The sequence below is a fragment of the Trachypithecus francoisi genome, unplaced genomic scaffold (genome assembly GCF_009764315.1).
Source record: "Trachypithecus francoisi isolate TF-2019V2 unplaced genomic scaffold, Tfra_2.0 Lachesis_group3, whole genome shotgun sequence".
Taxonomy (NCBI): domain Eukaryota; kingdom Metazoa; phylum Chordata; class Mammalia; order Primates; family Cercopithecidae; genus Trachypithecus; species Trachypithecus francoisi.
In genome coordinates, this window is record NW_022681468.1 from 145,608,804 (window position 1) to 145,633,202 (window position 24,399).

Below are 24,399 nucleotides of genomic sequence, written 5' to 3' on the forward strand. Positions count from 1 at the left end.
AAACTGAAAGAATGGGGACGCGGGTAAGCTTTGCTAACCGTGGCCTTCCCCATCCACCTCTTCCCCCAACTTTTCCCATAAAAGCAACCTCTACTAATAAAACAAAGCATCTTTTACAAGTAGCTCCCTACAGGGATCCTATCTGTCCTTGAGTGCTTACCACAATCTGATTTCTGGACAGCTGACCCAAAGTTTGTTGATTTTACTGATCTTCAGAAAGCCACTGACTGGCTAAAGTCTTATGGTGAACAGAGTCAAAAATCAGATGCCCCTGCCAAGCTTTACAGAATGAGGAGTTGGACAACACAGTTACGTTTGGCTGCACTGTGGTGAAACATATGAGGTATCTTCTTTTTGTCTTCAATCAGCCACACTTGGGCTGAGTAGTTCTATTACATCTTCAAAAAACTGAGCTCCAGTTCTTGATGGAGACAGAGGAAGGTCATTGAGGAGGTGGTTCAGCTCAAGAGCTAAGTGAAAAATGTCTTTTGATTCAGTCCTGCTTGTGGATAGAAGTCATCTTCGGGATGGAAGAGGGAGTGAGATGACCTAGAGTCTTGAATTGGTGGATCTGCAGGAACAGAAACTAAATACAGTGGAGACCTCTTAACTGAGTAACACCACGAGATGGATTTCCTGACAATGTGCCAATATAGGCTAAATATAAAAATTAAACATGTGCAATAAAAGTGATCATGCACTTGTTTTTCCAGATATCAAATGCATTTGTACCATTTTATGAATACATGTTTTCTTAATAACTGATTATAAAACAATGTAAAAAAAAAAAACCAAGAAAAATAGACCCTTTCAAACAAAAAGCCTATAATTTTGCCTATATGAGTGCCATTTCCTCACGTTTAAAAAGTAGGTTCTCCTTTCAAATGACTTTTTCTCCATATAGAAACTACAATCTGTCTACTCCACATAGTGTCAGTAGTAACATACATCAAATTTTAATTTGAGATAGATCTTTCAGGTTTGTTTTTTAAATCCCCTAGAGAAATGAAATTCAAATTACACCTCAAGGTACTACTTTAGAATAATCTAGCTGCTTACAAATTCTAAGACTTGCATTAACCAAGTTTATTCCTACGTATCAACCAGAAGAAGAGTATGTGTCATTAAGTCAGGCAATCTTTAAATGTGAGTAGTGGCCACCTCAAATTTCCCTCAAACTTTGATTTTAAAAAAACTTTAAAGACCCACAACCAGATTACTGTGGATCTAATTTAAATTTTCTACATACATTTACAAGAATTTTGATGAACATTTGATTACTTACAATTTGAATATGTAAATTTACTGTATATACTCTCATAATTATTAGAACAGGAATCAGCAAACTATGGCCAGTTGGCCACATGCAACCTGCCACTGATTTTTGTACACAAAGTTGTACTGGGACACAGCCATGCTTTTTCATTTATGTATTGTCCATGGCTACTTTCATGCTGCAATAGCAGAAAAAGCAGTCATGACAGGGACCACAAAACCTAAAATATTTACTTTATAGAAAAAGGTTGCCAACCCCGATATAGACAATTATTAAAACATATAATACAATACTTTAAATTATTTTGAAATGAAACAGAAATAACATGTAGAATTAAAATTAGTTATAGGTCAAACATAACAAATTTACCACAGAAAGAAAAAAAACGTAAAATAAGTCCTAAGAGGACACTCCATCTGGCTTTCAGATGAATAATCTGATCTTTACATATAGAATATATATACATATATATGTAAATGCTATAAAACTAACATTCAAGAATATACAGATATACGCTATGGAACTGTTCATTTAAAAATAGCTAATTTTGTCATGTAAATTTCACCTCAATACATTTTTTTAAAAAAATAAGAGTATATGCAGTACTTTACAGATTTCTACCTTTAAGTGGGCCACATCATAGTATAGTGGTTAAATATTTAAGTTACATCTTACCTAATAATGTGGTTTCTCCAAAATCTCTTAGATCATCTCAGACCCTTGTGTATATTTCTTCTTTGCCAGTAGATGGAGACAACACCACTGAAAGTTTAAAAGACATCATTCCCTGTTTAAAGGGAGCTTGCTGGTCTGAAAACTGGGGGAACCCTAACCCAAAGATTTCTTCATTTATTTTTTAAAAAGACAGAATGGCTATGCCAAAACAAGAAATCCAAGGGAATGTACGCAATATTAACTACGGATATCCTAAAAAATTTACTGAAAAGTAACTAAACTCTGTCTGTGATACGGTAACTAAATCGTATTAAAATGCAATCATCTCTATAGCTTATAAGGTTCAAACTACCTGCTCTGTGCTCTAATTTAGGCTAAATCATTTATTTTTCAGTTTCAGCAAGTGTAATTCATAATATATAAGAAAAAGAGTTCTTTGAATTCCACAGAGGTAGATGCAGTACATATATAGTTTTTGAATTAGCCATATATGCTGCTAGAAGCTTTTTATTCAAAATAAGACAACTATCCAGATCCACATGAAATAATAAGAACTTTAAAAAGAGAGTTAAAGCAGAAATGGTAGAAGCAGTAAGAAAAAAATCAATTTTATGATCATACTGAAGAGAAATGCTCATAAAAGGGAAGAATCAAATTTACCTACTTAAGTTTCTTATTTCACTACTAAAAATTACATAAACAGACCAAAAACCATCTGTAAGAAATAAATTTCAATTTCAAACCTAGAAGCTTAAGAAGTCATCTCAAAATCATTATTTATCTATATTTTTCATTAATAGCTTTCCTTTCCAAATTCAAAGCCTTAAAGCCATTTTTTCAAATGCAATCATGAAAAAAAACCCAAAAGCAAAAAACAAAGAAAAATCCCAACAAGGTTATCAAGCTTAAAAGAGAAAACTAAGATATCACTACACTAGTTATATCTGCCACAAGGACTCCTGTCCTTAAAGTCCACTAAACAAGAACAACCAATTAGATAGAAAATGTCTTAAGAAAAATACTTGTCTTAAACCAAACAATAATCAGTTTTGAAAGGGAACAGAAAAATCTTTAAATCTTTTAATTTTATGTGTATTTTGCCTACCCTCTGATTATATATCAGGACTAAAATCAGCTTACATAAAAAGTGAATTCAGTATTCAAATATTTATTGCCATAGCTACAATACCTACCCTAGGTTAAAACTAGAACTGACAACTAAAATAAATCCTCTTACAACTCATTACTAGACAAAGTAGGTTTAAGTAGCCATGAACTACAAACTTCTATTTAACTCTTAAATTTCATGGTTTCTGTGAGACATAAACTATTATCTGCCAAGAAAACTACAACCACATTCTAACTGCCTTTAAGAGCACATAAACAACCAAACACCTTTTCATCATCCACATGGCAAATGCTCTGTGACTGTACTGAGTTAATCTTTAGGCTGGCTCACTCTTGACAGACAACAAACTTCAATCCCCAATCTTTCAACAACTATTATATAATGCCAATAATGCTAGTTAAATAACAACCTCCAAAACAAAAAGGCACTTTGCAATTTTCAAAGTATATTCACTTATATTACTAACTCAATCTTATAATAATGGGAAAACCTTAAAGTAAAAACTATGGCCAGCACACATAATCCACAGTGAAATGTTAATGATATTTGTATTTTGCACTGTTACCTGTCCATCAGCACAGATGAGACAGAAATCCTTAAACTGAAAGGCCTTAAGTAAAACAATAACTAGAAAAGTGTCCTGGAATTCTGAGATTAATTATAAAAGAGATGTACTAAAGTATAATTTTCACAGACCACATTACTACTATAGGAAATAAAATGATCAACAAGGAATGAGTTTTCTTTGTATTAATTGGATTTTTGGAAAACAAAAACAAAAACACCAGGAGTTAACCTGGCAAGTTCCTCTTGAGGATCTATGATGTCAGTGCTCCTGCCTCCACCTGCTGGCAAACACATTACAAAACTAGCTGAGATCTCAAGGTAAGAAAGTTAGCATTTTTGGAGTAACAAATTAATGTTGTTTTATGTAATATCTAGCATGATGCTAATTTTGTTAATAAATCATTAAAATGTTGATGAAATCCATTATACATCTACAGGAAAACACATTTAATGTCACATACACAAAAAAATACAAAAGATTTCTTTTATCAGAATGTTATCAGGCCAAAAATCATCAAAAAAATTTTAATTACCTGATAAATGACATCTTGGAAAAGGACTGGAAAAGTAAGTGCTGCATCTTCTAGCTCATTTAGACTACAGTGCACTAGTGTTTCATCCTTAAAATAAAAAACACATATTGAATGAAACAAGATAGTAAAAGAAACTTCAAAGGATAATTTTATGTATTCTTAATCACCAAAAACCTAAAGCGCCCACTCATGTGTGGAATTTTACATTTATAATATATTACTATATGTGGCACAGCAATTTGGGATAGGAGTTTGTAAAGTCACTAGTTCTCAGGTGTAGCTCCTGGGCCAGCAAGCAGAATAAACATCATCTGAGAACTAGTTAGAAATGCAAATGTTAACCTCACTTCTGATGATCAGAAACTCAGGGGAGGGGATGGGTCTCAGCAATCTGTTTTTTTTTTGTTTTGTTTTCTTTTTGAGACAGAGTCTCCCTCTGTTGCCTAGACTAGAGTGCAGGCGACCTATCTCAGCTCACTGTCACGTCCTCCTACTGGGTTCAAACAATTCTCCTGCCTCAGCCTCCTGAGTAGCAGGGATTACAGGCGCCAGGAATCATGCCTGGCTAACTATTGTAGTTTTAGTAGAGACAGGGTTTCACCATGTTGGTCAGGCTGGTCTCGAACTCCTGACCTCAGGAACATTCCTTGGCCTCCCAAAGTGCTGGGATTATAGGAGTGAGCCACCGTGCCTGGCAACAATGTCTGTTTTTAGAAGCCCTTCAGATGATTCTGACACATGCTCAAGTTTGAGAAGCAAAGATCTGACTTCTGTAGTTGCCAACTTTCAGTTAAACCTACATGCATGTTACTTGTTTACAATTAGCAAATGTAAGTGCAGAATCTAATTATTAAAAATATATATTCTGTTCATGTAACTCCTCATCCTCCAACTTTTTATAAAGCATCTTACTTTAAGTAGATATTTTAGTATCTCACAAATTGTGTTTCATACAATTTCACTAAACACCAGACGATCTGGGCTCACTGCAACCTCCACCTCCCGGGATTAAGCTATTCTCCCGCCTCAGCCTCCCAAGATTAGAGGCACGCACCACCAGGCCCGGCTAATTTTTGTATTTTTAGTGGAGATGGGGTTTCACTATATTGGCCAGGCTGTTCTCAAACTCCTGGACTCAAGTATCTGCCCGCCTTGGCCTCCCAAAGTGCTGGGATTACAAGCGTGAGCCACTGTGCCTGACCTAGATAAATTTTCTTTCCTTCCTTTTAAAATTGAAATGAGATCTCACTTTGTTGCCCAGGCTGCAACGCAGTGGCACAATTGTAGCTCACTGCCGCCTCAAACTCCCGGTCTCAAGGGATCCTCCTGTCTCAGTCTCCGGAGTAGCTGGGACTACAGGCTTTCACCATCAGGTTCATTCATTTTTTGTAGAGACGTGGGTCTCACTATGTTGTCTAGGCTGGTCTCGAATTCCTGGGCTGAATGGAGCCTCCCAAAGTGCTGGAATTACAGCCATGAGCCACTGTGCCTGGCTAAGATAAATCTTCTATGAGAACTAAACCACATCTCCAATTACAGGGTACCAGTAACAAATGCTTAATAATAAAATATTTTCCAATATGACATGAGATACATTTTTAACTAATATCAAGAAATTAGTTGTTTCCCCAATCCCACTACTTCATTTTACTAGCCTTAAAAAAAGTAAACAGATGGCCAGGCACGGTGGCTCACGCCTGTAATCCCAGCACTTTGGGAGGCCAAGGAGGGTGGATCACGAGGTCAGGAGGTCGAGACCATCCTGGCTGACACGGTGAAACCCCGTCTCTACTAAAAATACAAAAAATTAGCTGAGCGTGGTGGCGGGCACCTGTAGTCACAGCTACTCGGGAGGCTGAGGCTGAGGCAGGAGAATGGCATGAACCCGGGAGGTGGAGGTTGCAGTGAGCTGAGACTGTGCCACTGCACTCCAGCCTGGGCTACAGAGCGAGACTCTGTCTCCAAAAAAAAAAAAAAAAAAAGGTAACAGATTTTAAAAATGCAAAATTAATAAGAAATCAGATGCAGAGGGCAAATGTGACTATATATTAAATTTCATTAGCAAATGATAGGAGATAATCGTTTTCAAAGCTTTTCTGGTACCCTAAAATATATATATATATTTTTTTTTCCTGAGACAGAATCTTGCTCTGTTGCCCAGGCTGGAATGTAGTGACATGATCTCAGCTCACTGCAACCTCCGCCTCCTGGGTTCTAGTGATTCTTGTGCCTCAGCCTCCTGAGTAGCTCGGATTACAAGTGTGTATTACCACACCCAGCTAATTTTTGAATTCTTAGTAGAGAATGGGTTTCACCATGTTGGTCAGGCTGGTCTCAAACTCCTGGCTTCAAGTGATCTGCCCAAAGATCAGATTCCCAAAGTTCTAGGATTACAGGCATGAGCTACTGCGCCCAGCCCCTAAAATACAAATTTTCAAATCACATCAAGAGATCATATTGGGGCGATGTGTGGTGGCTCACACCTGTAATCCCAACATTTTGGGAGGCCGAGGCAGGTGGACCATGAGGTCAGGAGGTCGAGACCATCCTGGCTAACACAGTGAAACCCTGTCTCTACTAAAAATAACAAAAAATTAGCCAGGCATGGTGGCAGGCACCTGTAGTCCCAGCTACTCGGGAGGCTGAGGCAGGAGAATGGCGTGAACCCGGGAGGCGGAGCTTGCAGTGAGCCGAGATCACACCACTGCACTCCAGTCTGGGCGACAGAGCGAGACTTCATCTCAAAAAAAAATAAGAAATTGTGCTTTTGAGACTATTAATATAACATATATGCAAAAATAAGAATATGAAAAGGCTTATGGTGTTGCATATGGTTAATTCAGTTGACCCAAATTATATTTGGTCCTTCAGGAAAACATGATCCCGACAAAAAAAGGGGAAAGCTAACATAGGCATGATTCTAAAAAATAATTTCACCCCTTTATTCTCTCTACCTCTACAGATAATATACTTACCAAGTCTAAAACTAGGGAGAATTCCGGTGTGCTTCTTGTTTTCAATGGAAGAGCAGGTTTCCTATTTAGTTGTTCTTCTGTCAGTGGCGGGACATGTTTGATGAAATAATAGCTATAAATCAGATTTTAAGAAAATTTCAACATTTTCTTTTTATAAATATAAAACATTACTAAGCTCAGCTCATTTAAAAATCTATAAAGCAGTTAACCCAGAAAACGAAACTTATGAAAGATATTAATAAAAGTGAAAATATACAAATTAGTTTATCTGTAAATCAGTAACAGCTGTTTTTGTTTGTTTGTTTTTGAGACAATCTCACTCTATCACAGGTCACTGTAACCTCTGCCTCCTGGGCTCAAGTGATCCTCCCACCTCACCCTCCCTAATAGCTGGGACTACAGGTGTATGCCACCGTGTACAGCCAGTTTTTGTATTTTTTTATACAGACGAGGTTTTGCCATGTTGCCCAGACTGGTCTTGAACTCCAGGGCTCAAACAATCTGCCTGCCTAGGCCTCTCAAAGTGCTGGGATGAGCCACTGCACCCAGCCCCAGTAAAAGTTTCAATACCTACAGGTCACGTATCTTGGCAATATACTATTTAGCCACCAATCCACATATATAACCTACTTTCACCATGCTCCAAAAAGGAAAGAAAGAGAAAAACGCAACTCACGGGTCAAATACTTCCCAGTCTTCTTCATAGGTGGCCTCCGCGTGGGCTGACGAGTAACCACTATCTGGAGTTACTGGTGCTATTTAACACAGTGAAAGACAAAATGTTGCTTTTACTGAAAGCTTCATGAAATATACATTTTTACTGCTTCTATGTAAGATCTTCCTAAAGCCTTCTGTATTTTAAAGACAGAAATAATTTGTACACAACACCTAAAAGTTAATTTATTAACATATACATCTAACTTTAGATCTAAAGGGAAAAATGACCACTATAGAAAAAAAGGAAAAGCAGATCATGGCTAGAATTAAGATGTTTATCAGCTAAGAAAAAATCTACTACTTATTACTACAAAAATGTACACCAAAAAATGCATGGTGCTTACATGTAATCACCAAAAAATTCCATGGTGCTCTTATGGGGTAATAGTTCATAAAATGCCTTGTACATACACACAGTAAATGTACGCTGAGAAGAGACCCAAATGTAGTTTTTATTTTTGAGACGGAGTCTCGATCTGTCACCCAGGCTAGAGTGCAATGGCACAACCTCAATTCACTGCAACCTACACTCCACGGGTTCAAGCAATTCTCCTGCCTCAGCCTTGTGAACAGCTGGGATTACAGATGCGTGCCACCACACCTGGCTGATTTTAGTAGAGACGGGGTTTCTCCATGTTGGTCAGGCTGGTCTCAAACACCCAACCTCAGGTGATCCGTGCACCTTGATCTCTCAAAGTGCTGGAATTATAGGCGTGAGCTACCGCACCCGGCCTGTGAACAGTCTTTAAAAAGTTCATGAACCCTTTGAAGACTTATTTTAAAAAATTGTATGTTCCAAGGAATCTCAAGACTATGATCTTTTTTTTTTTTTTTTGAGACGAAGTCTCGCTCTGCCACCTAGGCTGGAGTGCAGTGGCCTGATCTCTGCTCACTGCAAGCCCCACCTCCCGAGTAGCTGGGACTACAGGCACGTGCCACCACAACCGGATAATTTTTTGTATTTTTAGTAGAGATGCGGTTTCACAGTGTTAGCCAAGATGGTCTGGACCTCCTGATCTCATAATCCACCCACCTTATGATCCGCCCGCCTCGGCCTCCCAAAGTGCTGGGATTATAGGCGTGAGCCACTGCGCCCGGCCAAGACTATGATCTTAAAAAATTAAGAAATGCAGCCAGGTGTGGTGGCGGGCGCCTGTAATCCCAGCACTTTGGGAGGCCAAGGCAGGTGGATCACCTGAGGTCAGGAGTTCGAGATCAGCCTGACAAACATGGAGAAACTCCACCTCTATAAAAATACAAAATTAGCTGAGTGTGGTGGTGCATGCCTGTAATCCCAGCTATTTAGGAGGCTGAGGCAGGAGAATCACTTGCACCTGGGAGGCGGAGGTTGCAGTGAGCTGAGATCTTGTCATTGCACTGTAGCCTGGGCAACAAGAGCAAAACTCCATCTCAAAAAAAAAAAAAAAATTCATTAATTAATTAAGAAATGCTACTTTATGCATACATTCTGTTGTTTTCTCGTTTTTTGTTTTGAGGCACAGTCTCAGTCTGTTGCCCAGGTTGGAGTGCAGTGGCACAATCTGGGCTCTGCCAGCCAGAAATCATTCTTTTAATCTTTTTTTTGAGACAGCGTACTGCTCTGTTGCCCAGGCTGGAGTGCAGTGGAACAAACACTGTGGCCCTGACGTGGGATCCAGCGATCCTCCTGCCTCAGCCTCCCATATAGGTGGGACTACAGGTGTACCACCACACCTGGATAATTTTTAAAATTTTTTTGTGGAGACAAGAAAGTGTCTCATTATGCTGCCCAGGCTGGTCTTGAACTCCTGGGCTCAAGAGATCCTCCTTCCTCGGCCTCCTAAAGTGCCGGTGAGCCACCGTACCTGATCAAAATCACTGCTTAGGAGACTTATGATTTTACTTCTAATTTATAAACAACTTAAAATGATCAAGAAGTAATTCTATATTGCATGCCATCGTTCATTCCCAGTTTGAGCTAAAAGCCTATCTTTTGACAGAGCTTTTGACAGAGCTTTAGAAATTATGCTGGGAATTTTCTGGCCGGGCGCGGTGGCTCACGCCTGTAATCCCAGCACTCTGGGAGGCCGAGGTGGGCGGATCACAAGGTCAGGAGGTTGAGACCATCCTGGCTAACACAGGGAAACCCTGTCTCTACTAAAAACACAAAAAATTAGCCAGGCGTGGTGGTGGGCGCCTGTAGTCCCAGCTACTTGGGAGGCTGAGGCAGGAGAATGGTGTGACCCCAGGAGAGGGAGCTTGGAGTGAGCTGAGATTGCCCCACTGCACTCCGGCCTGGGCAACAGGGCAAGACTCTGTCTCAAAAAAAAAAAAAAAATTATGCTGGGAATTTTCCAAGACAATAACTATAACTTAAATGTAAGAAGACAAAGGTAACTTTTTTTTTTTTTTTTGAGACGGAGTCTCACTCTGTTGCCTACGCTGGAGTGCAGTGGCCGGATCTCAGCTCACTGCAAGCTCTGCGTCCCGGGTTTATGCCATTCTCCTGCCTCAGCCTCCCGAGTAGCTGGAAGTACAGACACCCGCCACCTCGCCCAGCTAGTTTTTTGTATTTTTTAGTAGAGACGGGGTTTCACCATGTTAGTCAGGATGGTCTCGATCTCTTGACCTCGTGATCCGCCCGTCTCGGCCTCCCAAAGTGCTGGGATTACAGGCTTGAGCCACTGTGCCCGGCCCCTGACAAAGGTAACTTATAAGCCAAATAGGTAATGTCTCAGATATAAAAATTTAAAGTGGAATTCAATACAAATTTCTATAATCTTTCTATAGAAATGAAATGGTAAGTCTTTTAAGACAAAAATTAATCTTTTGTGCAATTATCATGTGTTAACATCTTTTGAGACAGAGTCAACGTGGTGTGTATGTTCAATGGATGACATAAGATGTAAAGCAGAATTTTTGTTCATCTCTGACATTATGCTTCCAATAATTCATTAGCACAAGAAAATATATCTTCCAACAACTTTACTGTTTCAAGTTCCTATTAATCTCAGATGAATAAAGAATATTTTTATTTGTTTTGCTATTATTTTTTGAGATCGGTCTCACTTTGTTGCCTAGGCTGGAGTGCACTGGCATGAACACAGCTCACTGCAGCCTTGACCTCACAGACTCAAGCAATCCTCCCACCTCGGTCCTTCAAGTCGCTGGGACTACAGGTGTGCGAGTCATGAAGCCCAGCTAATTTTTGTTTGTTTGTTTTTGTAGAGATAGGGTTTTGCCATATTACCCATGCTAGTCTCGAACTCCAGAGCTCAAGTGATCTGCCCACCTCGGCCTCCCAAAGTGCTGTGATTATAGGCATGAGCCATGACACCCAGCCAAGAATATTTGTTAGGTGCTTATATGCTAAGCATTTTGCATATTTTATCTCATTTAGCCTTTAAAACTTTGTATCACAAAAACCATGTTAAAGCTAAGAAAACTGTTTTTGAAACTGTCTCAAGAGCTTACATAAGTTGTCCAAGGTAACACAGCTGCCAGCTTCCTACCTTCTTGTTCTCTTTGGCTATGTTCTCAAAGTTAAGGAAACGAATACTTTTGTCACTCATACTAAATGCCTCTATCTATATTCTCATGATCATCCCAATCAGAGTAACTACAATGTGACATACCATGTCATTTAGCTCATTTCTTTGTAGCAGCATTCACCATACTGTATAGTGATGCTTTTCTATATTTGACTTTTCAATTAGATCACAAACTCCTCAGGGGTCAATTCATCAACAGTTCCCATTACAAAAAAATAGGCGCTCATAAATGTTGGGGGAATAAATGAATGACTGTGACAACCACAGTATATCTTAATTTTCCCTTCTAAAAACCACTAAGGTTATAGAAATCCTTTCTCCATCCTCATAGTTGTCAGAAAAATAAATACAAAGGCTTACACAGCAGCATGAAAATACAGAACAAACATCAAACAGGAAGCCAAAGCCCTGAACTTTAGTCTATACTTCACTTCATTAGTCTTATACCACTGGGCAAAGTAATAAGCATAAAATGATGGGTTAAAGGTGGGTGAAATTGCAAATATTACCCACAAAAGAATGAATGCAATTGTATTGATTTGCTTTTAGAGTCTGTATTATTTTTAAATTCTAAATTTAACATTATACATATAAATCTATTACTTGATGACTTTAAAATAAACCTTTCCTATTTTGCTGCTTGTCTCTTCATGTTGGTATTACTGGATTGCATTATATAGAAGTTTCATAATTGTATCATATTTTCTTTAAATGTTTTCTGCTGTATCAATTAGTTTTTTAAAAGTTTCCTTTTTATAGCTGAGAGAAGTACAGATGCTCCTAGACTTATGATGGGGCTACATCCCAATAATCCCATCACAAGTCACAAATATCATAGGTCAAAATGCATTTAACACCCCGATAAACTCATTGTAAAGTAAAAGAATTGGAAGCTGAACGACTGTAACTCAGGAACCATCTGTATATTCTATTTCCTTAAACCAAACAATGCTTCTTTTTTTCTTTTTTCTTTCTCAAGACTGGATCTTGCTCTGCTGCCTAGGCTGGATTGCAGTGGCTCAATCATAGCTCACAGCAGTCTGGAACTCCTGGGCTCAAGCAATCCTTCCACTTCAGCCTCCAGAGTAACTAAGACTACAGGCACACGCCACCATCCCCAGCTAATTAAAAAAAAAATTTTTTTTTTTTTGCCAGGCACAGTGGCTCACACTTGTAATCCCAGTACTTTGGAAGGCCAAGGTGGGCGCATCATTTGAAGTCAGGAGTTCGAGACCCCCTGGTCAACATGATGAAACCCTGTCTCTACTAAAAGTCAAAAAAAAAAAATTAGCTGGGCGCGGTGGCACATGCCTGTATTCCCAGCTACTCAGGAGGCTGAGGCAGGCAAATCGCTTCAACCAGGAGCCGAGATCATGCCACTGCACTGTCCAGCCTGGACAACAGAGTGAGACTCCACCCCAGACAGCATCTGGCTCTTCTGCCCAGGCTGGTCTCAAACTCTTGACCTCAAGCAATCCTCCTGCCTTGGCCTCCTGAAGTGCTGGGTTACAGGCCCGAGTCATCATGCCTGGCCCCAAACTATGTTTCTTAACTTTTATTTACTGGGCTTTCTCAAATACCTGGTATTAAACAACAACAATAACAAACAAACATCTAAGATAAAATCTCCATGCCCTAATAAGAAGATGGCCTTCTTCAGTTTTATTTCTGCTTTTAAGAATGGTGGAACACAATTCCATCTTGTACCTTGTCTATCTACCACAGTACTCAGAGGTAATAAATTCCTGATCCATGTGTTTCCACATTTCAGGGACAACTGGCTCCGAAACCCAATAATTATGTTTGGCCTTTATAAGGTACCAAGTCAGGCTGCAAAGTTAGGTATATGGGGAGATCTAGGAACAGAAGCTCTTTTTGGGGGGATGTCATCGACGTAATCAAACAAATCTGAAGGTATGAGACTGCCTCTAGGTAGTGACCTCAGACATAAGGGTCTAAGACTTGTGCAATAATAATAAGGATGTTAATAAACATGAGCATATATTTTGTTAGTTGTATTACATTTCTCCAAGCAGTAAGATTAGTGGTAATAATTAAACTGTAAAATGACTAATACCTAGTCAAAATCTTTAAAAAATTTTCAATTTCAAAATGACCTTGGATTTTTGGGACAAAGTTTTGTTTCCAATTTTAATTTTTTCTTTTTTTTTTTTTGAGACGGAGTCTGGCTCTGTCGCCCAGGCTGGAGTGCAGTGGCTGGATCTCAGCTCACTGCAAGCTCCGCCTCCCGGGTTTTACGCCATTCTCCTGCCTCAGCCTCCCGAGTAGCTGGGACTACAGGCGCCCGCCACCTCGCCTGGCTAGTTTTTTGTATTTTTTTAGTAGAGATGGGGTTTCACCGTGTTAGCCAGGATGGTCTCGATCTCCTGACCTCGTGATCCACCCGTCTCAGCCTCCCAAAGTGCTGAGATTACAGGCTTGAGCCACCGCGCCCGGCCCACCAGTTTTAATTTTTTCTTAACTTCCAGGAAGAAAAACCTATGCATACAATCTGCTCATTTAAGACAAAATATGAAATACTATATTTTTTATCAACTACTCATGAAGATGTATAAGAAAAGAAATTTTCTTCACCTGTAAGGGGTGGGATATCACGATTAACTGTTTCTTCTGCTTCTTCTAAACCATTGTTTATTGATGGTCTCACTTGAACTGCTTGATTTGAGTAAGCTGCTCCATTCGTTGATGTAGTAGTACTGGTAGTGATCTCATCCACCTGTTCCATATCAAGTTGTTTTACTATTTCTTCAGCTTCCACAGCCTGTCCTGGAGAGTCTGATCCTGATGTTCCTGAAATCATGATTCAGTGTACTATCATCATTTAAAAATGCAACTATTTAGAAAAACTAAATGCAACATCAATGTACAATATATTTACTTAGACTGATCATTCCTGCAGGAACAAAGCCAAGGATTTTGCTTTTTAGAGAATCTTTGCTAGCTATTTCAAACAATGAAGAACAAAGACTTACAGGCTAGAGTAACATTTGTGAGCAAAATTTTTGCATCCTAGTCATGTGTGCAATTGTAATTTTTCAACCAGAGGTATCAAAAAATTAGCTAACTGTTCCCCTAATCATGAGAACCTTTTAATTAAAAGATACAAGAATAATTTCTCAGCCAAACCTCCATCTCAATAACAAAGACTCACTACTCAATAACAAATACAGGTGTGATGACTCACGCCTGTAATCCCAGCACTTTGGGAGGCTGAGGCAAGCAGATTGCTTGAGCTCAGGAGTTCGAAACCAGCCTGGGCAACATGGCTGTCTCTACAAAGAATATAAAAACTAGCTGGGTGTGGTGGTGCACATCTGTGATCCCAGTTACTCAGGAAGCTGAAGTGGGAGGATCGCTTGGGCCCAGCAGGAGGTCAAGGCTGCAGTGAACTGTGATCGTACTATTGCACTCCAGCCTGGGTGACAGAGCAAGACCCTGTCTCAATTAAAAAAGAAAAAAAAAATAATCCCGTCTTTCCATTTCCTTCTGGAATCTTCCAAATGTCACTTTAAACAAAAATAACAAAAAAAATTAACCTCCAATATTCTCAACTTCCTTACAGAACATTCCTTCTCCCTTGTTGCTTTAAGTTTAACCTCTTTCCTAAAAGGTTTTCCTGATACCCTTCCCTCAATGTGCTTTATTCTCCCATACCCAATATATGAATTGAATCAGAATTCATTTATCTCCATTGCTACTATCCAATCATTGGTTTTCCACTAATGTGCAAAAAATGTCTGCTCTTTTGAGACTGATGTCACATGGCTATACAATTCTTCACTTATCCTCACTGCTGGCACTTACCATCTACTGCCAGAATCCTCTCAATCACAAAGAAGTTTAATACATAGCTAGTAGTTTACTGCTCTATTTAACACAGTATTTTTTCTAGTTGTTATTATAGATGATATCAATGACTCATCCAATGACTAATCCTCAAAGTTCTTTTCCTCTTCAGCTCCAACTATCTTCACTCATACTGTTCTATATCCGTTACTACCATGGCTATAACCTGGACATTAACACTGAGAAACTTCACCTCTGAAGCCTAAAATTCTAATACTGTGTTAACCACTTACCACAGCCTCCTAACCCTCAAGTTATATATCTCATACTCCCATTATAGGTGATCTTCGAACTTGATAAAGGCCAGTCTGTTTAATTCCAAACACATCCCTCAAACACTTCTCAGCCCTCCTCATCTAGTTAGATTTCGTGGTGTATCACTTAAACCCACTGTCAAACTGGCAGCCTCAGTATCCTTGATCCCTCATTCCTCCACTGTCATCCATCAAGAAATCCCTCTTGAATCAATGTAACCAACAGACTTCTCAGACCCTAGTCCCAAGCTATAGAATGAAAAATACAATTACAAAGACTGGTCATAATCCAAATAAAACAGAGACACAGAGACAGGGAGTGGTGGTGGGGGAGGGAGGGGGGCAGAGAGAGAAGGGGGGAAAGGAGGAAAGAGAGGGGTGGGGGAGAGAGGTGGGGAGAGAGGGAAGAGGGGCAGGGTGGGGGGAGAGAGAGAGAAAGAAAATATCACTGTAAAACTAACTTCACTATTCTTCCCAAGTCCCTTCCACTAGAACTATCATTAATGACACCATCTCTTCCTTCCAAGAAAAAACTTTATCAAACTTCAACTCCTTCCCCAGACATCTATTTCTGTACAGACCTTCAGAGGTGTACACACCTTCAGAGATTCTTTACTTCAGGATGAGGGGAAAATATTACTACTGGTTTGGTTTTTTTTAATTTATTTTTTTGAGACGGAGTTTCACTCTTGTTGCCCAGGCTGGAGTGCAATGGTGCGATCTCAGCTCACTGCAACCTCGGCCTCCCGGGTTCAAGCAATTCTCCTGCCTCAGCCTCTCCAGTAGCTGGGATTATAGCTGGGTAAGTGCCACCATGCCCAGTTAAATTTTTTTGTATTTTTAGTAGAGACAGGGTTTCTCCATGTTGGTCAGGCTGGTCTCGAACTCCTGACCTCAGTGATCTGCCTGCCTCGGCCTCCCAAAGTGCTTGGATTACAGGTGTTGAGACACCGCGCCCGGCCTGAATATTTTTATTTAACTATTTCATGGCATTTCAAACTCAGCATGGCCCAAATAACATTCAATTATCTATCTCTCCCAGGAACTTTATTTTCCTTGAATCTTCTACTCTTGTGTCATCTTCATCTCTATTCTCTTTCACTTCCAATCTGCACCAAAAATGTGTCCATTTTCTATTCTCTGATCCTTCCTGTCTTCTCTAATACAAGTAAGGTCTCATCAAGTCTCACATGAACGACTACAAGTCTACTAATTTTTCTACCTGCCTATGGCCTCTTCAAAATCTAGCGTACACACTATTGCCCAAGTGATCTTTATAAAACATCGATCTGATCATATTATTCACCAATTTAAAACCTTTCAGGCTGCTCTGCCTATGAAGTAGCCATTCTTTATTCCTTTTCTTTCTTTCTCTTTCTTTTTTTTTTTTGAGACGGAGTCTCGCTCTGTCCCCCAGGCTGGGGTGCAGTGGCCGGATCTCAGCTCACTGCAAGCTCTGCCTCCCGGGTTTACGCCATTCTCCTGCCTCAGCCTCCCGAGTAGCTGGGACTACAGGCGCCCGCCACCTCACCCGGCTAGTTTTTTGTATTTTTTAGTAGAGATGGGGTTTTGCCGTGTTAGCCAGGATGGTCTCAATCTCCTGACCTCGTAATCCGCCCTTCTCGGCCTCCCAAAGTGCTGGGATTACAGGCTTGAGCCACCGCGCCCGGCCATTCTTTCTTTTTTTTTTTTTTTGAGACAGAGTTTTGCTCTGTCACCCAGGCTGGAGTGCACTGGCACAATGTCGGCTCACTGCAACCTCTGCCTCCCGGGTTCAAGGGATTCTCCTGCCTAGAGCAGCTGGTATGACAGGCGCATGCCACCACACCCAGCTAAGTTTTGTATTTTTCTTTAGTAGAGACGGGTTTCACCATGTTGGTCAGGCTGGTCTTGAACTCCTGACCTCATGATCCGTCTGCCTTGGCCTCCCAAAGTGCTGGGATTACAGATGTGAGCCACCGTGCCCGGCCTATTCCTTTACTTTCTTAATAAACTTGCTTTCACTTTGGGGGAAAAAACCCAACAACTTTCAATTATCCCACACTTGAATAAAGTTCATCATCTTACATGTTAGCCCTGTAATATGACTTCCTCATAGCTCTCTTACTGTATCCATTCTCAAATCCAATGCTCCGTTAATTACAAACTACAAACAGCTCTCAAATACACTGTACTGTTTTCTGCTGCAAGGCCTCTACTCATGCTGCTCCTTCTACCTGGAATGCCTTTTGCCACTTTTCCAGATTCAGCTTTTCTTTCAAGCCTTTTGTGAGCCACTACCCTCACAACCCAGAAGACAAGGCCAATCCAGTCTTTTACTTTTTTAAGAGACAGGGTCCCACTCAGCCGTCCAAGCTTGAGTGCAGTGGTGCAATCATAGCTCACTGTAGCCTCAAACTCCTGGGTTCAAACTGCTGGGTTGAAGTATTCCTCCCACCTCAGTCTCTGGAGTAGCTAGGACTACAGGCGTGCATTACCATGCCTGAATAATTTTTACATTTTTTTAATAGAGACATGGTCTCACTATGTTGCCCAGGCTAGTCTCAAACTCCTGCCCTTGAGCAATTCTCCTGTCTCAGCCTCCCGAAGAGTTCAGATCATAGGCATCAGCCACCACACCCAGCTCCCAAGGAGCTGTATACTATTAATGAGGTGGAAAACAAACATGAGATGTTGACAAAATACGCTAATAAAATCAAAAAGATCTTTTTAAAAACTGTGTATTTTTTTGCTGGGCATGATGGCTCTCATCTGTAACCCCAGTACTTTGGGAGTCTGAGGTGGGCAGATCACTTGAAGGTCAGGAGTTTGAGACCAGCCTGGTCAACATGGTGAAACCCCGTCTCTACCAAAAATACAAAAAAAAATTAGCCAGGAATGGTGGCGGACACCTACAGTCCCAGCTACTTGTAAGGCTGAGGCAGAAGTATCGCTTGAACCTGGGAGGCAGAAGTTGCAGTGAGCGGAGATCATGTGGGCAACAAAGCGAGACTTCGTCTCAAAAAAACTATGTATTTTTTAAAAACACCCAAATCACAGTTAACAATTTATACTTACCATTTTTATTTGCTGGTGAAAAAAAGTTGAAGACAGGTGAAAATATGGTCCCCAACAAAGTAGTCCTTGGAGGACTGCCAGAGGAAGGATTATCTTCTAATTTTCCATTTTGTTTTACATGTTGATTTGTCATTTCATAACTACCAGCTTCTAAAAAAGAAATAAGAGTCATGATCTAGAAAACACTGATTTTCAGAAATGTGTTATAAATCATTAATTACAGAAATAACTCTTTTTCCCTCAAAATACTTCACAAAAGCTAATTAATGTTAATGTTCAGGAGAGCTTATTAAAGAAACACTGAGGTAAATTACTTGTAAGTCGAATGCTCTTTATGTATCAATGTGTTTATAATGCTAACATTTACTGAGTTTTTTCAAAGTAGATTTACACCTATAGACTGAAAGGCTTCAAATCAACACAGTATAACATAAAATGAAGAAAATTCTTTGTAAGCAAGCAAACTAGCTCCCACCATCTAAAACACAAATAATTTTATGTTTGTTTACATTCTGGGATAGTTCTAATTCATAAAACCTTCCCTCACATCTGTTTCTATCTAATGAATGACAGCTAAATGAATAGAGGCAACATAACTCTACTGAAGCAGAAGGCTATATATAGCAGTGTTAAAAATTACTTATGGATACTGAGGCACCATCTCAGAGTGGCTAGGGAGAATAATTTTAAGTTTCCTGTAAATAAAAATGTTCCACAGACCTTTTAAAAATATAAAAGTAAAATCAGCAACTGTTCTAATTAATCATCCTCTGACTTTCCACAACTTTTGATGTCTACAACATTTATTTCCTTCTTTGCTTTGGTTCTTCTAACTTGTTTCTTTCTCTATTTTGTCCCCCTTGTCTTGTCTTTTTCTCCCTCCTGATTTGTTTTTTCTAACAATAAAGATATATTATTGCACTGGGCAGAGACAAGGGGAGAAATTGCAGCTGTGTTTAAGATAGCATTAGTTAAAATAGTACTCTATACTCTAAAGCAGGGGTCCCTAACCCCATACCTGCTGGTACCAGCCCGCAGCCTATTAGGAGGAGGTGCACAAGCATTAACATCTGAGCTCTGCCTCTACTACCTTATCTGCAGATACGCTGCTGCATTAGATCCTTTTAGGAACATCAACCCTATTGTGAACTGTACATGCAAGGGATCTAGGTTGTGCGATCCTTATGAGAATCTAATGTCTGATGATCTGAGATGAAACAGTTTATCCTGAAACCATTCCCTTCACTGTCAGTGGAAAAACTGTCTTCCACAACACTGGTCCTTGGTGCCAAGAGGTTGGGGACTGCTGCTCTGAAGTGTTATTCTGTATAGCTGTCTCTGCTTTTCCTTAATGTTCTTCTCCTTCTTTTTGACTTTGAGGAGTTTCTCTGCTATACAACAAGGTATTGATAGAGTTTATCAACAGTGGCACTATTGTCATTTCAGTCTGATCATTCTTTGTTTTGAAGAGCTGTCCTGTGTATTGTAGGATGTTTAACATCTCTGACATCCACCTGCTAGACACTAGTAGCCACTCCTCCACATGTTGTGACAACCAAAAAGGTCTCTAGATATTGACAAATGTCCCCTGGAGGAAAAAAATCACCCCTACTTGAGACCTACTGGACTAAGTGATGCAAGTCCCCTCTGAGCTTTTAAGTAGAATAATCTAGGAAGAAATTTGGTACGTATTTCAATTAAATTAAGTCACAATTATTATTGCTTTAAGAAATGAGTTTATTAGATGTTCAAAATATTGATCCACATACATTTTTATGCTAAATAGCACCAAGGTATATACTCTACCTTTACTTACTTTAATTCAAAGTAAGATTCAAATTAGCACATTTTAATTTCACTTCATGTTACTAATAATACAAAGATTACAAAGTTAAGGCAGAAATTACTCAAAGTAGTTTTGTTTTGAGACAGAGTCTCACTCTGTCACCCAGGCTGGAGTGCAGTGGCACAATCTCGGCTTACTGCAACCTCCGCCTCCCAGGGTCCAGCGATTCTCAACCTTCAGCCACCTGAGTAGCTGAGATTACAGGCATGTGCCACCACGCCTGGCTAATTTTCTGTGTGTGATTTTAATAGAGACGGGGTTTCGCCATGTTGGCCAAGCTGGTCTCAAATTACTGGCCTCAAATGATCCGCCGACCTCGGCCTCCCAAAATGTGAGGATTACAGGCATGAGCCACTGCACTCGGCCTCAAAGTATATTTTTAAAAATAGGTAAGAAATGTGTCAGGTGAGATCTCTGCTTACACCTAAATAAAACAGTATCTAAATATTAACAAACCTCCATTTACTTGACTTTTCCGTCTTACTCGAGATATCTGTTTGTTAGGTTTTTCTCCTGCTCTTGGTGTTGACGTGATCAAATTGTTATCTATATCACGTTCAATTCTACTCCGTTTTGAAGGATTTTCTCTCTCTTCCTTAAGATATAAGAGAAAAAAAACACACTAAGCACAGTCATTCTGCCTTATAGGTTATAATATTAAAATGAAAAAATATGGTATAATATACTTTCCTCTGCTTTTCATATCCAGGAAAAACAAAATGCAATTATAGGTAATACCAAATAGCAGTAGAAAACACAGAAAAATTTTCACAGGGCTGTAAGAGTATGAATGCAATTACACTATACAAATATAATTATAGCATCCCCACAATTCAGATCTCTTCCCCAAGGTCCATTTTTCCATGCTATCAAAATATTGAAGTATTCAATGTGCTCTGAATCTTCAAATGCTTTCCCTCATTTTTAGAACTGTCCTAAAGAATAGAGATCATTTCTTTAAGCGACTCAGGGTAGGAGAGACAGCCCCACTGAATGTGCTGGCAAGTCACATATTGCCCAAAAATAGGGGGTGGGGATAAAGGTGGGGCCTGGCACTGCCACACCCCCACTGCCTACCTCAATTATTTAATTGCCAGAATAAATAGCACAGAGTTTACCCCTTAACAAAGCTATTTGCGGGGCCGGGCGCGGTGGCTCAAGCCTGTAATCCCAGCACTTTGGGAGGCCGAGACGGGCGGATCACGAGGTCAGGAGATCGAGACCATCCTGGCTAACACGGTGAAACCCCGTCTCTACTAAAAAAATATACAAAAAATTAGCCGGGCGAGAGGGCGGGCGCCTGTAGTCCCAGCTACTCGGGAGGCTGAGGCGAGAGAATGGCGTAAACCCGGGAGGCGGAGCTTGGCAGTGAGCTGAGATCCGGCCACTGCACTCCAGCCCGGGCGACAGAGCGAGACTCCGTCTCAAAAAAAAAAAAAAAAAAAAAAAAAAAAAAAAAAAAAACAAAGCTATTTGCTGCCTTATATGGGGCAAGTCCACATGACCAGTTTATACTATTCTTGCAGTATTAATGGACTAAAATAGTACACTTTCAGCCATTAGGATGATTTACGTTTCTCTATTTATATATATAGTTCTCTAATTTGTAAATTTTGTTTGTTTTTTTTTTCTTTTTTGAGACAGAGTTTTTTCTCAGTTGCCCAGGCTGGAGCGCAGTGGCATGATCTTGGCTCACTGCAACCTCAACCTCCTGAGTTCAGGTGATTCTCCTGCCTCAGCCTCCCAAGTAGCTGGGATTACAGGCGCCTGCCACCATGCCTGGCTAATTTTTGTATTTTTAGTAGAGACGAGGTTTCACCACGTTGGCCAGGCTGGTCTTGAACTCTTAACCTCAGGTGATCCACCCGCCTAGGCCTCCCTAAGTGTTAGGATTACAGGCGTGAACTACCGTGCCAGGCCTCATTTGTAAATTTTTTCTAGAGTCATAGTCACATACATGAGTGATTTTTTTTTTTCTTTTTTTTTTTGAGACAGAGTCTGACTCTGTCGCCCAGGCTGGAGTGCAGTGGCACGATCTCGCCTCACTGCAACCTCCGTCTCCCTCCCGGGTTCAAGCCATTCTTCTGCCTCAGCCTCCTGAGTAGCTGGGATTACAGGTGCGCACCACCACACCCAGCTAATTTTTGTATTTTTAGTAGAGACAGGGCTTCACCATATTGGTCAGGCTGGCCTCGAACTCCTGACCTCGTGATTTGCCTGCCTCGGCCTCCCAAAGTGCTGGGATTACAGGTATGAGTCACAGCACCTGGCCACATGAGTGACTTTCTAATATTACTATAATACTGCCCTACATAATTCCTTGCTGTTTTAATGAGACTACCTGAAATCTTTTGGTAAGGATTAGATCTTCAAATGTATATATTATATATAATTGGTAAATATAATCAACATTCTTATCTCTACTTTCTTGTATTTAATGTTTTTCCCTACAGCAACTAATAAAATACACTAACATACATTTTCTAAAAGTTGGACATTATTGTATTATTTCTGAAACAAAACCTCGCATTGTAAATGGTGAAAATTACAATAGCATACAAGACTGCCTCAGTGATCCACAATAAAATCCTTCAAATTCTGACCATGTACTGTTCTCCTATATTTTAAAATGAGGATTGCGAAGCCTCCTATCACAAACATGGAATCTTCATTATCAAAAAATACAGGAGCTCTCTTTATAAACTCTTCCAAGAACAGAAATAATACAGCAAAGTTTCAACTACATTAAGTCCTAGCCTCCCCCTGAAATTTCCTAGTACAGCTGCTATAAAATACATACATACATTCCCGAAAACCTTGCATTCTGCAACAATAAAAGAAACAAAGCTTATGGAAAAAATGGGTCCAGAAGGGGAGAGAGGTATGTTGGGGCAGATTAGTTCATGCCCCTGGAACTTTGTAACCATAACATTAACAAAATAATGATTGGAGCTGGGCTTGGTGACACACGCCTGTAATCTCAGCTACTGGGGAGACTTAGGTGGGAGTCCAGGAGTTCAAGGCTGCAGGGAGCTATGATTGCACCACTGCACGCCAGCCTGGCCAACAGGGAGAGACCCTGTCTCTAAAATAACGATTGGGACGACGAGAGAAAACCTGGACATCCCTACCCAAGTAAGGCAGCTAAGAGGGCTGGAATGCTACCTCAGGGGATAACAAAGGGTACCAGAAACAATGAAGTAGAAACCGGGGCTTATGGGAGAAGTGAAGCTTAAGCTAGCAGGACTGCTGTTAAGTTGTGCACAAAAGGAAATACAAACCGCCACATGTGAAGAGTCCCTGCTAGACCAGGGTGTACCTCTCTGGAGAGGGAATGTCTGCTGCAGATTATCACTCTTAATTAAAAATAAAAATAGGCCGGGTGCTATGGTTGAAGCCTGTAATCCCAGTACTTTGGGAGGCCGAGGTGGGCGGATCACCTGAGGTTGGGAGTTAGAGACCAACCTGACCAACACAGAGAAATCCTGTCTCTACTAAAAATACAAAATAAGCCAGGCATGGTGGCTCATGCCTGTAATCCCAGTCACTCGGGAGGCTGAGGCAGGAGAACCACTTGAACCCGGGAGGTGGAGGTTGTGGTGAGCCAAGATAACGCTACTGCACTTCAGTCTGGGCAACAAGAGCGAAACTCCATTTCAAAAAATAAAAATAAAAATACAGGTGAAAGGACTTGTGCCTGTGTAGCAGCTGAACTGGAGGCTTTTTACTTTCCTGATGAAGAGAATATCAAGTTCAACTCTAATTATTCAGTTTGTTGTCTGGTTTAGAGGAAAATCATCTACAAACCAATACCCCCACACCATGTTATTGATACTACACCCCTATTTACCAATAGTGAGTAAGCTAAATAATATTGTAGGGGCACCACATATTGTTGCAGAACAGACTATAATGCGGTCACTTGAGAACACATTCAAATACTTCAGGTTACATGTCTAAAATGGAAGAGAAA

The 24,399-nt window shown here is 40.2% G+C and overlaps 1 protein-coding gene across 4 annotated transcripts in view; it reads right to left on the reverse strand.

Moving 5' to 3' along the window:
* Positions 1 to 24,399, reverse strand: part of CTDSPL2 (CTD small phosphatase like 2) — a 117,630-nt gene that overhangs the window by 25,968 nt on the left and 67,263 nt on the right. For 3 of the 4 annotated variants that reach the window (XM_033190292.1, XM_033190290.1, XM_033190291.1), the window contains exons 3-8: positions 20,883 to 21,021; positions 18,581 to 18,730; positions 13,998 to 14,213; positions 7,832 to 7,910; positions 7,156 to 7,267; positions 4,181 to 4,267 (exon numbers count right to left, since the gene is read on the reverse strand). In XM_033190292.1, coding sequence (XP_033046183.1) covers positions 4,181 to 4,267; positions 7,156 to 7,267; positions 7,832 to 7,910; positions 13,998 to 14,213; positions 18,581 to 18,730; positions 20,883 to 21,021 — 783 coding nt within the window. The remainder of the gene's footprint in view (positions 1 to 4,180; positions 4,268 to 7,155; positions 7,268 to 7,831; positions 7,911 to 13,997; positions 14,214 to 18,580; positions 18,731 to 20,882; positions 21,022 to 24,399) is intronic. The other variant, XM_033190293.1, reaches the window with a different exon arrangement.